Raw genomic sequence first — 18,767 nt, 5'->3', positions numbered from 1 at the left:
GGTGATTTTCTTGGTGGAGGCAAAATAAAGGTATTAAGCCTACTAAGTCTCTTTAAAAATCCAAGCACCCACACAAAACACATACATAACATCTAAACCAAAACTGCAGCCTTCCACTTGTCTTTCAATATCAAAAAAGTCTCTTGAAAACCCAAGCTGCAATAAAGGGAATTCCCCGTGCAAAAAAAGTTGTTTTATTTGTGAACCTTACCAATTGTGACTTATTGAACCACCAAACAAATGTTGGTTTAGCCATGTCATATATTTAGCTAGAATGTAGGGGTCAATGGCTACTTTTGGTTCTACTCGTATGAGTGAAACCAACTGTGTTTGCTATTCCATTCTAAGCAATGTACCACCTTTAAATAAGAAAAATTATAGACTTTTGGGTAAACAATGGGCTATTTAGAGAAGGATAGAAACGAGAAAGATTTTGTTTAAACATCTCCTTTTATCTCACAATACATCTGGAACATATTATTGGAAAAACAACTAATGGAGCTTCTACTCCCTAAACTGAAAGCTGCTAAAATGTGTTGCCAAATAAAATTAAGATCTGTGAAAGAAACTACATGGATGTTAAGAGCTAAACAGCTTGCTCAGCAATAAATGTATCCAGTACGTCTTCAAACACCCAACAGAAAATATAAATTTGTTGTCTAAGGCAGGGGTCCAACTTTTTTGGACAACAAGGACCACTAAGGTCATAATTTTAAATCTCGCGGACCACCAAATTCATAATTTTAAATCCCATGTTTTCCAATTTATAATTTTAACTCCCGCAGATCACTGGTATGACTTTAAAAAAAATAAATACATTTGTAAAAAAAATGATTAGAGAACTTCCATTTTATTAATATGAAATGAACCTATTTAACATAACAAATTATAACAAAATCGTAAATGCATATTTAATTATAACAAAATCTTTAAAGATTGTCCAATTGTAACAAAAATTTTAAAGGTTGTGTAATTACTAGAAAATAATTGAAGTTTATTTGAGTGTAGCTTGCTGATGTTGTTGGGAAAGTCAGTCCCATATTCCAGAGCTGTAGCTGAAGTCCCTTCCCTCCCCCCTCCTTTCCTTTCCTTTCCTCTTCTTCCTTTCCTTTCTTCTTCCTGGACTGGATTAATTGTTCTCAGCCATATCTGGGCCAGATTTCTCACAGGCCATCTGTGGTCAGCAGACCACAGATTGATGACCTGCAGTCTAAGGGAATTAATAGGGTTTATTGAGACTATTCTCAAATGATGATGCTTAGAATTGTAATGTAGTGCTTTTTCTTTGATATAAGGAAAAATAAAAAATATATAAATATAGTAAAATATTAGTTCTATGAAAACAAATTGAAAGCCAATCTGAAAAATGGTCCCCATGCCATCATCACACACACAAGCCAATATTGCTAACTACCAAAATATATTTATTTGTAATTTGTGTAAAAAGATGTAAATTACAAGAGATGCTGAAGTTGGAAACAGCCACTAAGTTAAACGACATATAACTATTGCAAACATAATAGTGAAAGACACTAAGGGAATAGCAAAAAGTGTTAAATGCAACATCAATGACATCTATCATATTAAGTCTTAGATCATCATAGTTGGATAATGAAGAAAGTTAGAATTAGATGAAGATTTGCAAATGGGCAATTGCAATAATGTAAGGATGGGTAATCTGGTTTTTTCGAAGAAAATACAGTATTTGACTATTTTTTATTTATTTATTTATTTATTAGATTTGTATGCCGCCCCTCTCCGAAGACTCGGGGCGGCTCACAGCAGTAATAAAAACAATATAGCAGTGGAACAAATCTAATAATAAAAAACATATAAAACCCTATCATTATTTTTTTTTAAATTAACAAAGACACCCCTACAAAAAAAAAACAAGAACAAAAAACAAATGAAGATTCCATACCTGAATATTACCAAATGGACACCCTAAAATCAAATCAACCATGTAATTGGATTAAAACAATATAATGAAGATGCCCAAGTGTAATACAGTTAGTGAGATTCCTTCCAGGTGCAAATTGTAAAGCAGATTAGGAATTCTTAATGTCAAGCACATGGTTAAAAGGTAAAAGATTGCAGATAGATAAGATTGCTAACTGTTTATGAACTGAAAGGCAATGTCAGACTATAACATAAGAACCAGATTTAGTATATCTAATGTATACTTTTATATTTATATAAAAGTAAGCCTTCCTGACATCTAACAAGCACAAATATAGAAAGTCAGAGGCAAACAGAAAAATAAGAAAAATAAAATGTTTTTTAAGAAATTGCAGAGAGGTAGGCGAGAGATACTTAGAAATAATCACAGGACACCTCTATAAAAGGGATAATTTGCTTGAAGGAAGATGGAAATACTATTTTATGCTTTGTAAACTGAATTAAAGAATTGTAAACATTAGTGACAAGATAACAATTTTGGGAAGCCATTCTATTAGACAACGGGTGAGTAGGCCAGCTGTCAATAAAAGAGTTCATGAGAACATTAAACATCTGCTGAACTGTCTAAATATCAGGGTGAGAGAAGTTAAAACATTAATAGCTTCATAGAGGGAGTCAACCTATTCTGCAAAGCACCACAAGGCAGGACAAGATAGAAACTAGATAGAAACTAATCAGGCAGGAAGAAAACTAGAAATAAGGAGAAATTTCCTGCCTAAGAGACAGCATGAGAACCAAACACTGAATCAATTTCAATCAATGCAAAGTTTTATGTAAGATGACAAAATTGTCAAAGGAACAGGCCAATTTTAGAAAAGGCAAAAGGGCCTGCAATCATATAGCAGGTATCCAAGGTACATTGGATAAAGTGGAAACAAATAAAGAGTATCAGAGAAAATTTATCTTTGCTTCACTGATTTTGGTTAAACTGTGCCAGAACATGGAATATATTAAGGCTAGAGCTATAGAACAGAATAAATTTCTTTATTGGCCAAGTGTGATTGAACACACAAGGAATTTGTCTTGGTGCATATGCTCTCAGTGTACATAAAAGAAAAAGATACATTTGTCAAGAATCATGTGGTACAACACTTAATGATTGTCATAACGGGCAAAGAAGCAATGAAGAAACAATCAATATTAATAAAAATCTTAGGATACGAACAAGTTACAGTCATACAGTCCTAAGTGTAAGGAAATGGGTGATAGGAATGATGAGAAAAAACTAGTAGAAATAGAAGTTTAGACTTAGTAAAAAGTTTGACAGTGTTGAGGGAATTATTTGTTCAGTAGAGTGATGGCGTTTGGGGAAAAATGTTCTTGTGTCTAGTTGTCTAGCAGTGCTCTGTAGTGACGTTTTGAGGATAGGAGTTGAAACAGTTTATGTCCAGGATGCGAAGGGTCAGCAAATATCTTCACAGCCCTCTTTTTGACTCGGTATACAGTATATAGTTCCTCAATGGAAGGCAGGTTGGCAGCAATTGTTTTTTCTGCAGTTCTGATAATCCTCTGAAGTCTGTGTGGGTCTTGTTAGGTTGCAGAACCAAAGCAAACAGTTATAGAGATGCAGATGATAGACTCAATGATTCCTATAGCGGCCCATAGATGCCCATAGAATGCAGAATTGCAGGCTAACTGTGCTCACTGCCTGCTTGACCCTGGTTGTCTTCCATCATCCCGAGGTTGATAAAAGGAAGACAGTGACTGTTGGGGGCAATATGATGAGTCTGTAAACTGCTCAGACTGCTGTAAAAAAATGTGGACTGGTATATAAGTCTAATGTAAATACCAGGACAATTTATTCTTTTGCTAAGGCATTTCTACACTGAACAAAAAGCTACTATAATAACTGTATTTAGAGGAAACAAAGTAGCTCACAATAGAAAACAAGGATATACTGGACACATAACTGTTTAATTAAAATTTTAAGAGCAGTAGAACTTGAACAGGGAGGCAATTTGAAGTAATGGTTAAGTCTAGTCCTCCTTAGGCACCTAGCCAGCTGAGTGACCTTGGCCAGTCCTTCCCTCTCAAACTCCCAAGAAAAAAGTAAGGGCAAACTATTACTGAAAACTTGTCAAGCAAACTTCAGGGATTACTCCAGGTAGTTATCAGGAGTCAAAACTGACTCAAAGATACCCTTCCTCCCTCCCTTCAAAAATACATCCCCAAACCCTGAAAGGGAAATGACAGCTAAAATCAAAACTAGGCAAAAAAGCAATGGCTTTTAAGTCTAGTATATGAGTAAAAAAAGGATAATAGCAATAGCATAGCATTTAGGCATATATATTGCTTCATAGTGTTTTACAGCCCTCTCTATGTGTTTTTATAGAGAGAGTCAGCATATTGCCCCCAAGAATCCAGTCCTTCATTTTACTCACCTCAGAAGGATGGATGGCTGAGTCAAATTTGAGTCTAGCAAGATTCGATCTGCTAAACTGATGGCAGCTGCTGATCAGCAGAAGTAGCCTGCAGTACTACGCTCTAGCCCAGAGGTCTTAAAACCTGATAACTTGAAGACCTGTGGACTTCAACTCCCAGAATTCCAGGAGTTGAAGTCCACAAGTCTTCAAGTTGCCAAGTTTGGGGACCCCTGCTTAGCCACTGCACCACCGTGGCTCATATAACGTTACAGAGAACATAGTTTCAGACAATGTGTTTTAAATGGACATTCAGCTAATTCTGGAGAAGATATTAACAGCTTTATTCCCTTGGATTCAAGAGTAGATAAAGATGTAAATTAAGAGGTTAATTTTAATTAAGAAGGAGATGACAGACTTAAACTAAGTTATAAAGAGGGACAGAACAGGTCTCATTTACAATTTGTTTCAGTCTTTTCCCCAAAGTGGCCCATTTTCAAATGGTCCTAAGTGACATTGAAAGGATTACAAATTATTATTATTATTATTATTATTATTATTATTATTATTTATTAGATTTGTATGCCGCCCCTCTCTGAAGACTCGGGGTGGCTCACAACAATAATCAAAAACAATATAACATTGCAACAAATCTAATATTAAAAGAGAACAATATATAAAACCCCGACAATTTAAAACCCATGCAACACATACATACCAAAAACATAAAATATAAAAGCCTAGGGGAGATGTCTCAATTCCCTCATGCCTGGCGATATAGGTGGGTCTTGAATAATTTGAGAAAGACAAGGAGGGTGAGAGACGTTCTAATCTCCGGGGGGGAGTTGATTCCAGGGGGCCGGGGCCGCCACAGAGAAGGCTCTTCCCCTGGGGCCTGCCAAACGACACTGTCCTTGGGTTATGGGACTGGAATTTCCATCACTAAGTGATACAATCCTAAACATAGAATCACATGACTTCATCACTTAGCAATAATCTCAGCAGTCCCAGTTGCCAATGTCATCCAGAGACCATGCAGGATGAGCAGAAAATATTTAACCTCACTTGAATCATACCAAGCAGGCTGCTGGGAGACTGTCACAGGTCATGAATGCAGGTGGGCATTACAGAACACAAACAGGCAAGGGGGTGCAACAAAATCCATGGGATTTCAAACTGCAAAGTGGGGCTGCTTGGAAGAAAAACCAGCAGAAGCAACTTAGGGAAGCTATTTGTGATCTTCCCTGCCACTTTGCCACAAGCAAAGTTAGAGAGGATGCCAGAAAACAATGATCACAGCTGGCTCTAATGTCAAAATTCTGATCTGGGCAACCAAACACCCAAATCGTGTCACTGTGGGAACTCTGCAACAACCAAAACTCCAAAGACCAATCATAATCCTCCTTGTTCAGCACCATTGTAACTTAATGGTGGTAATGCCTAAACCTGAACTACGTACATCTTTATCACCAAAGAATCACTTTAGTAAGATGTTGAACGTGTACTGACAACCGCACGATTCTATCCTTTATGCTGTTAAATTAATGCTGTTCCAAATAATTTAAACAGGTATAATTCCCACAGAACCAAAAACCAGTTGTACAAGAAACTAAGCTGGGCTGTGAATCAACAAGGATGGAATTTACATGCTTTTTATGCTGTGAAGGACAATATACCAAACTTGCTGGCAGATATTGTAGAAACCTGTGTATCTTGGCCCAAACCAAAATTCTTGTCTTCTCAAACAAAAGCAACTTAAGGTGGTGTAATAAGAGACTTCACTGGGCAGCTGTTTGAAAATAGAGGTGGTTTTAATTTGCTTTCGTTCATGTTAACTCTTAGCAAAAGGTAACACTTTCAAGAGCAGAATCTAAAAATTAGTACACATCAAGTATAAAAATCATTGATTTCTCAAATTTTTAAAAATGGTTAAATACAAAAAACCAACTCTTGTATTTATTAAGAGCTACATGGGAAAGGGTGGTTTTAAATTTGAGCTCATCCACGTAACAGTAATATTATATGAACTATAAAAAAAACTAAAGTGATATGGGGAGGAAACACTGCAATAGAAGCATTGACGGAAGAAACTGAAGGGGTGAAGATTGAAGCACTGAAACAAGGAATTTTAATAACCTCCATGCTGTTTTCTCACCTTCTCCAAAAAGATAAGATTTGCCTCTGATGTTGTTCTTTGCAGACCTTGAAAAGCTGGCAAGGCAACTAATAAGTTAAATGGATGAAAAGAAAGCATGCCAAAATCAGATTTCAAAACAATATGTCATGCTAATTGTAGTTTGACGATTGGTGGTGATATCCAATCATCTGTTTGGAGCCGCCAAGGAACAGTCTCTTACAACTCCACCTAGCATACAAAATGGCAGTTTAGTGCATGGCTCTCCAACCTTGGCAACTTTAAGACTTGTGGACTTCAACTCCCAGAATTCCTCAGGCTGAGGAATTCTGGGAGTTGAAGTCCACAAGTCTTAAAGTTGTTAAGGTTGAAGAACCCTGGATAGTGTATTGATTAAGACATGAGGCTACAAACGTCTAAACTCATCTTGGGCCAATTTCTCTCACATAAAGAAAGAAAGGGAAAATCATTTCTAAAACCTTGCTAAGGTTTGTCCAGGTGATTTGTCCAGGCAGTCATGAATCCCCTGAGCTGAAGATACACACAATAGTATACAACCTGAAATGAAATATCCTCAAGTGGCATCAGTATTTGAGGTTTATAGATTTTATAAACTATAGTTTACAGTATTATTATTTCTGAAGCATTCCTGTCATTCCAACGCTTGATCATACACAGAGAGAGAGAGAGAGAGAGAGAGAAAGAAACACACAAGGATACATATCTAAAATATCCATGATCCCAAAAGGTATTTATGTCTAAGCCTTAGTGACAAAGTTGATTGGATATAAGCTTCATCAATGTCATATATACATATATGAAGCCTTAGTCTTACAAGCCATCCTGCATTTAAAGTCTTTTTTAAAAAAATTGTTGTATGTCTGAGTCCACAATTTAAAATGTGGAGAAGAGGGATGAAAAATGATTCAATCTGTTCTTGATTATAAAGCAAAGCTCCCAAAAAGGTACATTTAAGTATTCCTGATTTTGTTAAGCCTTGTTTACATCAAGTTGGGCTGCCAGATAATTAACTTTTCATTTTTCTATCATAAAAGCTCCCATGTAACCATAACAAAAGATGTAATTTGCATTATACTAGGTTTAATTTTTTGGAGCACAGCTTCATACAAAAGCATTATCAGCTCTTGAGAACACCACTCTGCTTCTTAATTTGGAAAAAAAAACCTCCTCTGACAGCCTGCATTCACATAATTATGTCGGAAGGAAAAATAGAACAGATAATTCAATACATTTCCGCCACAAACCTGATCCTACAATTGAGATGTGTGTTATATTGGTGTTGAGCCCTGTGTTGTTTCTTCATATAAATAAGTTCCCTAAATAAGACCACAAGGCTTTCTTCCCAAGTAAATTTGTAAATCTCAGGTTACAAATATATATAGTCATAAAGATTTCTAACAGGCACCAAATCCCTATACAAGCATTGGGTATACAAGCATTGAGTATGGAGCCTGTCCATTAGGTTGTAAGTCTTGACAGCCATAAAGCAGTTTGGTCACATGATCAACCCAATTTTATGATTTTTTTTCTATGACCTCCATAGAAACAAATCATAAAAATAGGTTGATCATGTGACCAACCTGATCATGGCAACTGTAAAGTGAATGTCATGATTAAATAGACCCATAGTTCATGATGGACTGGATTTTGTGAAAACCAGAAGTTAATATGGTACCTCTACTTAAGAACTTAATTCGTTTCTGTTGTGGTTGACTCTGGCCCAGCTCCTGCCCCAAGGAATGTGGAGGTGGATGCAGGGGAAACATGAACATGTCATAGGCCTGTTTCATTGCCGACAGAGTCAGGTAGTGCAGTTTCCTTGGATGAAGAAGAAGGTGGAGGTGACTTGGAAGAGGGGGGCTTGGCACACAGCCCAGGAAGCCAAGCTCCATTATCTTCGGTCAATTCGTATGAGGAAGTGTTAGACCCACGCATGCGTAGAATTATGCATAGAAGAGACCAATTGAAGAAATATTACAGGAAATAAGAGAGGCCACCTGTGTTTGGGTGGGACTCCAGTAATTAGAGCTGCTGATATAAATAGCAGTGTGCTCGCTTGGCTGTTGTGGAAGATTATTTGATCGTTGTTTCTTCAGGACTGTGCCTTGCTGTTTCCAGACTTTGTTTGATTTTTCACGACTTTGAAACCAAAGCAAAGTGTGGGGATCTCACTTCATGGAAGAAGGAGGGCTGTGACATTCATTCACAGCTGCTAGATAAGTACTTAAGGACTGATTAAGACTACCAGGTTGTTTTGGGACAAGTGCTCTTTGCAATACAAAAATGGTGCTTTGTTTTTTTTGAATTTTTGTGATAAAGAACATTGTTTTTGAACTTTCAAATGTGCGGGTGTCTGAATTTTGTACCCTGAATTTTGACTCATACCATAGAGCTCGGCAGAACAGTTTCGGGACTGGGTTCTTAAGTAGAAATGTTCTTAAGTAGAAGCAATTTTTCCCATAGGAATCAATGTAAAAGCAAATAATACATGCAAACCCATTAGGAAAGAAATAAAAGCTCAGAATTTGGCTGGGAGGAGGAGGAGGAGGAGGAAGAAGAGCAGGAGGACAGTCACTGCCGAAGGAAGAAGGTGAAGTGAGGGGACTCAAAAGAATCCAAAACTTTAAGGCTTAAAAAAAAAAAAGAGGGACTCTGGGGCGGCGCCCAGAGAAAAGAAAATGCTTCGTTCACTCTGGGCTGCCAAAGCCTCCTTAAATGCCACCGAAAGGCTCCTCTGGCAGCCCAGAAAAGCCCGAGATGGCCGGAATTAAAGGGAGAGTGGCATGAAACTGGCCAGGTCTTTGTGCCGCTCTCAAATTTCCTGGGAAATTTTCCCAGACTCGAATTCTTAAGTAGAAAATGGTTCTTAAGAAGAGGCAAAAAAAATCTTGAACACCCAGTTCTTATTTTGAAAAGTTCTTAGGTAGAGGCGTTTTTAAGTAGAAGTACCACTGTACTAGGTTTCAACAAAACCATCACAAAATGTTATCACATGACTGTGAGATATTCAGTGTCCCAAATGCAACTCAATTGCCAAGAATTTGAAGTGCAGTCAAATGACTCAAGAGGCAAGTGTACTAACCATCAGAACTTTGAATCCAGATTGCAAATATCCCTAGGTAGGTTTGACGTAACTTCAAAAAGCTGCTAGCTTTAAACATATTGTTTATGAGAAAAACATTACATTGCAAATGGTTTTATCTGCAATACCCTTTTGAACCAGGTTTTGAGATTCAACGGCTGAAATCTTAAAAATATCTGTTTTGTTACATGATATTTGAAAATATGATATGTGTATTTATATAAATACACAAATGCATGTATTTATAAATATGTATGATTGAAATAGATAATTATTTTTAAACATCAGCATTCAACACCTTTTACAATTTAATCGAAAGCAAAAAGTCATAATGCAGTGGAAGATAAATTCTCCTCTGTGGGAGATCCCAAATAAAACTCCCAGAACATCCAAAAAAAGTTGGAAAAACTGCTTGAAATATTGGGATGCTATAGCTAGAATGCTAGGTTTGATGAACCTCAGATCTGATTCGGGGTTTGTATTCACCTAGTGTGCTATGGCTATCCCTTTAACAATTAAGACAAAATGCAAGCACAGTATTTAAAATGCAAAGTTATTACTGTACATTATTCTTTATAACACTGTTGAAAATTAATCCAGACACTTTGAATAAACTTCCTCTAGTTTATATCTGCAACACATTAGGAACACTTTAAAATTTATTATTCAAGTACAAGTTTATGGCAAGTTTTATCAGCAAGAAAACCAAAACTTCATTTCTGAATCAGGTTAAATGCACTATGAACAATGTTTCCTTTTTTTCCTGCCTGGAATAGTACGTTTCAACCAGATTTAGTAGAAGAGATGAAGAGTAGAGATGAGGAGTAGAGTAACATTTCATAAAGATGGGAGCATACAATATTTTAGAAGCCAAATTATCAATTTGAGGAACTTTTTAAAACTCAGCAATGGATGCTTCTAGCAATTGATTGAAGTATGATACACAGACTTTTCACTCAAGGAAAATGGAAATATTCAGAGATATTCCCTTCATAACATCTCTGTTTAAATATATAAAAACTGTAATACAGAACCTTCTGCAAATCTGGACTATATCTAGAGATTATTTGAAAATACCCACATATTAAATACATTTGGCATACAGAAATCCAAAAGTAAAGATTTAAATTTAGGGGAAACTTATCTGATTAAAACATCAAATCAATAGGAACACCCAATGATTGTTCTTTAGTTTAACTTCAATAGAAGACTGCAACAATAATGTGTGTATGTACTATACCTTTTAAAAATAGGTGCTATTATCGCTAGAGTAATATTTCTCAAACTTGGCACCTTTAAGATGTGTAGATTTCAACTCCCAGAACTCCCTAGCCAGTATGGGAAAGTCCACACATCTTAAAAGTTGCCACGTTTGAAAAACATTGCACTAAAGGAACAAATGACCAAGCTCAAATTATCATACTATAGGTCAGTGTTCCCTCTAATTTTTTTTGGGGGGGGGGCGGAAAAGTATAGTGTCTGAGCGACAGTCCCTTCGGGACTGGGCGGCACAGAAATATTAAATAAATAAATAAATAAATAAATAAATAAATAAATAAATAAATAAATAAATAAACAAACAAACAAACAAACAAACAAACAAACAAACCCTGTTTTGCCTTAGAGAATTTCAAAATAAAATACTGTACTGTGTGTCTATAACAGTGAGCTCATAATAGGGCAACTCTATCAATATCAAAATGCCACTTAAATAGTTGAGCTAGTTTCAAACTAGATTTTGATTTTCTTTCTCTCTTCCTTACTCCCATTCTTTTTCTTTCTCTTTTTCTTCCTCTCTTTTTTCTATCTGTTTCTCTCTCTTCCTCTCTTCCTCTCTCTCTCCTTCCCTCTCACTCTTTCCCTCTCGGCTTCTGGGCAGGATTGGAAAACTCTGAGTTGATGATGATTTTTAAGTGAGCGATTGCTCACTGCTCAGCTTAGAGGGAACTATGCTATAGGTACGTTATGCAAATATATAACTGTATGGAGAAGTCTGTAATGGAAGGAAAAGTGGAATACAGTGTTCCCTTGATTTTCACGGGTTCGAACTTCACGAAAAGTCTATACCATGGTTTTTTTTAAAAAAACACTTCACATTTTTTCCCCTATACCACAGTTTTTTCCACCAGATGTCCCCATATGTCATCACCAAACTTTCGTCCATCTTTAATAAATATTTTTTAATAAACTTTAATAAATAAACATGGTGAGTAATAATCTAAATGGTTGCTAAGGGAATGGGAAATTGTAATTTAGGGGTTTAAAATATTAAGGGAAGGCTTGTGATGCAGTTCATAGCCAAAGATAGTGTATTTACTTCCGGATCTCTACTTTGCAGAAATTCGACTTTTGCAGGCCATCTCGGAATGCATTCCCTGCGAAAATTGAGGGAACACTGTAAAATGGAAAAAGACCACAGAAGCAAGGTGCATGAACTAAATTAGAATGGTCAGGAGTGCAGCATGGAAGACCTAAGGAACAGATTAGTACACACTGGCTGGACTACACTAACCCTAAATGCAGTTTGTTGGATTATAATCTAGCAACCACTATGAATTCAGCTGCTTCAATTTTATAATCCATGTTTTACTGCTTAATTTTCTGTACAAACTCAGTCAACATTGCTTTACCTAACAAACCACAGTTAAAGCATGGTCCAGTGAGATGCCTAAATCAGGTCATTGATCATCACTTAATTAAATGGTCTTCTCCCAATGAGGTGAGATTGCAACTCCTAAAATTCATTATCATGCTGGGGGTGGGATTTTTTGGATTGTAATTTTGATGAATTTGTGACATATTAGTGAGGGATTAATTTACCTATTTTAGAATACAAAGTCATTTGTGCTTCTCCCATTGAATGAAAACATACACTGCTTTTCAAAATTTTATATATAGAGTGCTTCAACAAGCAGCCTGCCATTTATATCAGCAGCTCCTTCAAGCCTGTCTTTTCCTGCAGATCACTTTCCTTTTCATAACAAATTATGATTATTGAACTTTGCATGATGGTTCAGTGTACTAGCACATACCTCTAATAACTATTTACATTTGATTTTCCAGGTTCAAGGATCACATTTCATTATCCTCAGTAGCCATTTTTCCAAGACTTTTGACTTTATCCACAAACTTTTATTCTACAATCCCTGTGCTAAACTCCAGAAGTTTGGGCAAGAAACATAGTAACAAAAACAAAAACAAAATTTATATTTTCAGAATAGAACTTAGAGGCAGAAAAAGAGCACATTAACCCCAAATATTTTCATGCCATTGTGCATTTTCTACAGCAACCCTAAAACCATCCTCCACTTTTGCAGCAACGTGGAAAGACTAGAAGTAAACATTCTTCAGGGTGAAAATTTGCAGGCACATATAATCAGCCCAAGGAAAGTTACAGGATTTCATCAATGTTGCTCTTTCTTTCTCTCTTTCTCAACACATCCTTGGTATAAGAACTGCAAAAATTAATAAACATTGAAACAAGCTTCTACAAGCCACAAAGGCATGTTAGATTGTATGATTAAGAGCAACTGTCCTAGACAAACTGCTCCTACACTTTAACACTTAAAAGAAAGGCCCATTCACCAGTTGCTTGTGTTTCCAGCAGATAACTATGTAAATGAGAAAGTCCCATCTCCAGAGTGCCTTGCCATTTGCCCTTCCCCTCTCAAAAGAGACAAATATTCTTGCAGGTTGGCTGCTTTTCCAAAAATGCAGGAAAAATACCATTCCTCTGTTGTGAAACTTGGCCTACACCATAGGCAAAGTGTTCTTTTTCTACAATAATCCCCACTCCTTTAAAAAATAGTTGTCCAACTCATGTGTTGCTCCTGTTTATGTTTAACTAAAATGAGGTGGCAGCTCAGCATTTCTTCAAACACAAAGAATCCTCCACCAAACACGGTTCTCCCTAACAAGCATGTGGACTCCGTGATTTTTTAAATGTTTGTTTTCCATCTCCACCACCACCTTTTCCCCACCTTGGGGCCTGGACCTGCTTGGAAAGCCTGGGGCTGGATTTGAAATCGTGCAGGAATTACCACCCGGAGAAGAAACTTGCACACCAGGGGGAAAAGAACGGGGTAAAGTGTGTGTGCGTGTTACGACCGCGGTCGCATGTCGTGCAAAGCTGGGATAAAGTCTTTGGTCCCGATGCAGTCGAGCACCGTACAGATCCCAACGTTAAACTGCGAGGAGATCGATGAAGAGCTTAATCCCACCCGTGATCTGGCCGAGAGGCTCCCCAAAGCTTCGGGGACGAGAGGAGAGGCAAGTCAGCGGGAAAGGGAGGAGAAAAGCTACAGGCCTGCTGGCGGGGTACTTGCGGGTTTCCCCAGCACCTAACAACAAAGAGTTGAGGCCCCAGACGTCACTCGCGACCCTTCGCAACTGTGTGTCTCTCTCTCCACCCGGTCTCGGAAACAAATCTCGGCTCGCACCACAAAGCGGATGGAGCTGCGCCCCCGGGCCACGCCAACCCCAGGCAAAGAGCTGAGGGTTTCCTCGCCCGCGCTCTCGGCTGGCTTCCCAGCCGGCTGAAAGCGACAGGAGGTCGGCGGCGGCACTGGAAAGTTTACCGAGCTGAAGGGAGGGAAGCGAGGAAGCGGCTGCAGCTCTCCAACTCTCTTTTTCCCCGCTTCCTCAGGGAGCTTTTCACCCTTGGCTCGCGCGTCCCACAAACGCGCCTAAAAATCTCGGCGGGGCGAAGAGAGGAGGGTCCGTCGCCCGTCCCCCTCCTCGCGCCCGCCAAGCAAGCTGCCTCAGCCCCTTCAGCCACCACTTTTCCTCTCCTCCTGCCTGCCTGCCCCCCTCCCCCTTCCAGGAAGCGCCATATTGATTCCAGGCGCCCTCGTTCCCTCACTCCCTCGCTCCCTCCCCTCCTCCTCCTCCGGCTGCGCCTTCTTCGCCTCTCTCCCTCTTTCTCTCTACCCAATCTCTCCTCAACCAGGCGCTCGCCCCCCTCCCTCCGGCAGCGGGTGTCTCCGCCGCGGCCCCGGAGAGCGTTCCCAACTCACCTTGGCGATTGCCTTCCTGTACCTGGTGACGGCTTGTTCAATCAGACTCGAAACTTTCGTGTTCCCGTCCCCGCAGGGCACGACCACCCGGGTCCTGCCGAAGCAAACGGTGACTTTCATCTTCTTTCTTCTGAACCTTTCTCCAGACACGGCCCTCCAAGAGAAGCGGTCGAGCGACTCTCTCCACCCGACTCTGGCTTGGTCGACCGAGGGAGGTTGAGCTCTGGGGGTCTGCTTGCTCTTGCTGGGCCACCAGCGCCAAGCGGGAGCCCGGCCCGAGGGCGGGCGCCTCACCCTGCGGCAACCAAGAAGGCAGAATCGTGCCGCTATTCCGGAGGATTGGGCGACGGGTTCACATGCTGCGGGCCGGGAGGGGGAGGGAGCCGACAGCGCTACGCACGCCTGCTCGCTGCTTGTCGGCTGCCTTCCTGGCGCGCCCGCAACTGCCTGTGGCCACCTGTTCGGCGTCTCTCCTGAGCGCAGCCAGGCGGCGGCTTTCGCTCTCTTCGCCTCACTCATGTTGCAGGAAAGGGGCGGATTGTCTCCCCGCCAAGGCTGTGCCGGGTATTGCCTTAATTGCCTCGTTTCCTACCCCCCTAAGTTCACCCACTACCTGGGACCCTGATTAAAGAGCCCTTCCGTTGTAAAAAAAAAATCAATTAACTCAGGGAGGGGGAAAATTTTCACTCTTCTTAAGCGTCGTTTTGTTTCCCTAACAGCTCTGCCAAGTTAACCTCGTTTCCGTGGGTTGCTTGCTTGGCTTTGAAGTTTGCCCCGTCCCCTTCAAACTTAAGTCTTTCAAGCAGCTTTAAAGGCCACAACCATTCCATCTCCTCTTAAAGGGAAAAGCCCGCCAAGGGGAGATTACATTTTTAAATTTACAAGGTAGTCCCCAGTTTACAACTGTTTGTTTTATTGTTGGTTGTGAAGTCATGTCTGTCCCATTGTGAACCCCATTGTGGACATCTGTCCCATTGTGAACCCCATTGTGGACACCATTCCTCCAGGCCTTCCTGTCCTCTACCATCCTCTGAAGTCCATTTAAGCTCATGCTTCAGTGACTCCATCCAGCCACCTCATTCCCTGTCGTCCCCTTCTTTTGCTGTCAATCTTTCCCAGCAGTTAGGTTTCTTCTCCAGTGAGTCCTTCCTTCTCATTTAGTGGCCAAAGTATTTGAGTCTCGTCTTCAGGATCTGTCCTTCTAAAGGGCAGTTAGGGTTGGTTGATTGATTGGTTGGTTGGTTGGTTGGTTGGTTTATTTATTTAGTTAGTTAGTTAGTTTAGTTTAGTTAGTTAGTTAGTTAGTTAGTTAGTTAGTTAGTTAGTTAGTTAGTTAGTTAGTTAGTTAGTTAGTTGCCGTAGTTAGTTATTTAATTTGTATGCCGCCCCTCTCGGGGCGGCTCACAGCAGTGATAGAAACAATGTACAATACAAATCTAATAATACGAAGTTAAAAACCCATAATTTAAAAAACATGCACACAACACACCATACATAAATTATGTAGGCCTGTGGAAGATATTTCAATTCCCCCATACCTGACGGCAGAGGTGGGTTTTGAGAAGTTTACGATAGGCAAAGGGGGTGGGGGCAATTCTGATCTCTGGGGGGAGTTGGTTCCAGAGGGCCGGGGCCGCCACAGAGAAGGCTCTTCCCCTGGGTCCCGCCAAATGACATTGTTTAGTCAACGGGACCCGGAGAAGGCCAATTCTGTGGGACCTAACCGGTCGCTGGGATTCGTGCGGCAGAAGGCGGTCCCGGAGATATTCTGGTCCAATGCCATGAAGGGCTTTATAGGTCATAACCAACACTTTGAATTGTGACCAGAAACTGATCGGCAACCAACTTGCAGTCCAAAGAACTCACGGGAGTCTTCTCCAGCACCAGAGTTCAAAGGCCTCAATTTTTTGGCATTCAGCCTTCTTTATGGTCCACCTTACACAGCCATACATTATAACTAGGAAAACCTATATGCACTTTTGTGGGCAGAGTGATGTCTCTGCTTTTTAGTATGCTGTCTAGATTTGCCGTAGCTTTCCTCCTCAGGAAGCAAGAATCTTTTAATATCTTGGCTGCAAGTCTCCATTTCTGGTGATCTTGGAGCCGAGGAAAATAAAACCTGTCGCTACCGCCATTTCTTCCCCATCTATTAACCAGGAATTAAGAGGGCTGGATGCCATGATCTTAATTTTTCTTAATGCTGAGTTTCAAGCCAACTTTTGCACTCTCCTTCTTCACCCACATCAAGAGGCTCTTTAGTTCATCTCCATTGCTTAGTGACCATCTGAAGTGACAGGGCACTGAAAAAAAGAGTGATTCATGACCATTTTTCACACTTATGATCATTGTAGCATCCCATGGTCACGTAAACAAAATTCAGGTGTTTGGCAACTGGCGTGTATCTACGAGGGTTGTAATGTCACAGGTGATCACCTTTTGGGAACCTGATGAGCAAAGTCAGCAGAGAAGCAAGATTCACTGAATCTCCAATCTACAACACTCAATCTCCAATCTTCAGCAATTCCAGGAAGGCTTCACACCAATTTGCACAACTCAGGGGATCCTGATGAAACATATAAATCTCCAGGTGATCTCAACTACTCTATAAAAGAATTCCAAAGGGTGTAAATCCTTCCCTTCTCCATTAACCAGACACAGCTGAAGAAGCTTCTTAGATGAGAAGCAAAACATCTTAAAAGAAAAACCAGAAAGTCCAGCTGCCTTCCTTTCTTTCTTTCTTTCTTTCTTTCTTTCTTTCTTTCTTTCTTTCTTTCTCTTTCTTTGTTTGATTGATTGATTGATTTTTTTAAAAATGCCGCCCTTCTCCTTAGACTCTGGGCAGCTTACAACATGTTAGCAATAGCACTTTTTAACAGAGCCAGCATATTGCCCCCACAATCCAGGTCCTTATTTTACCCACCTCGGAAGGATGGAAAGCTGAGTCAACCTTGAGTCAGTGATGAGATTTGAACCGCTGACCTGCAGATCTAGCAGTCTGCTTTAGTGGCCTGCAATACTGCACTCAACCCACTGTGCCACCTCGGCTTTGTGATAACTCTGACCTGGATGACTGAGAATTTCCATAGACAGATTTACTGAACCATGTTACTGACTTAACAACTGCAGTGATTTACTGGCTTAACAACTGCAGTGATCATAACATGGGGCCAAACTTAACAACTGTCTTGCTTGACCATATACATTTTGGCCTCAACTCTGTTAGGTTAGGCATTCCTGTAGCCATTCATCCAGATTTCAGTCTAGACCAGTGATGGTGAACTTTTTAGACACTGAGTGCCCAAACCACGCATACAAGTCTGTTGTGGTTAGCTCTGGCCCAGCTCCTGCCCCAAGGAATGTGCAGGTGAATGTGGGGGAGACATCCACATGCCACAGGCTTGTTTTGCTCCTGATGGAATCTGCTGACGAAGCCTCCTCTGACCAAGGAAGCATGAGAGACAGGGAAGAGAGGAGTTTGGCAGACAGCCCAGGAAGAGATTAATCATCTGTATCATTCTTGGATTCTGAACAAGAATTAATGACACATCCACGCATGCGTAGAGTGATGCATAGGAGACAACAACTGAAGGATTATTACAAGAGAAAATGAGGCCATTTTCTCTTGTAATAATGGTGTGGTTGGGTGGGGCTGCTGTAATTAGTGCTACAGATAAAAGTGCAACCTGGTGTTTTAGCCTCATGGCAGTTTATCTGATTCATTGTTTCGTCAAGATCGTGGTTTTTGTACTGTTCAAGATTGTGTGTGGACTCTGGACTTTAGAATTGGACTCAATTTCTCAGTTATTGGGTGAGCAATTGGATTGCATTTAACCTGTGCATTGTGTGTACCAGAAAATCCCTTTGACATTTAAAAAGGGAGCTGTTTCCATTTTTCTGTTTATAAAAACTTTTGGGTTTTCCTTTTATCGTGTGGTGTGTGTCTTCCTGGACTAATTACCCTGTAATTACGGGCGGTTGAAACACGCTGGCAGAACACATGTCCAAACTGAAAGATGCATGCGTGAACATGTGGACATACATGTGCATGCACAGCAAAAACCCAAAGACCAGCTGGCCAACAGAAGGTGGAGCATCCCAACACTGGCAGCATCACAAGACGTAAGATATTTTTCTTTTGTGAGCTTCTGTTTTGTTTGCAGAGAAACTGAAGCTCATAAAAGAGACACCACGGATAT

At 40.1% G+C, this 18,767-nt stretch overlaps 1 protein-coding gene across 1 annotated transcript in view; it reads right to left on the bottom strand.

Annotated features, from left to right (window-relative positions):
* Positions 1 to 15,175, bottom strand: part of PARD3 (par-3 family cell polarity regulator) — a 716,596-nt gene extending 701,421 nt beyond the window's left edge. Inside the window, 1 exon segment of the mRNA XM_070728743.1 lies at positions 14,572 to 15,175. Within this exon segment, the coding sequence (XP_070584844.1) occupies positions 14,572 to 15,090 (519 nt within the window). The 5' untranslated portion in view covers positions 15,091 to 15,175.
* Positions 15,176 to 18,767: the final 3,592 nt, after the last annotated feature.

The sequence above is a fragment of the Erythrolamprus reginae genome, chromosome Z, assembly GCF_031021105.1.
Source record: "Erythrolamprus reginae isolate rEryReg1 chromosome Z, rEryReg1.hap1, whole genome shotgun sequence".
Lineage (NCBI taxonomy): Eukaryota > Metazoa > Chordata > Lepidosauria > Squamata > Dipsadidae > Erythrolamprus > Erythrolamprus reginae.
This window is presented reverse-complemented; position numbering and strand designations above follow the sequence as displayed.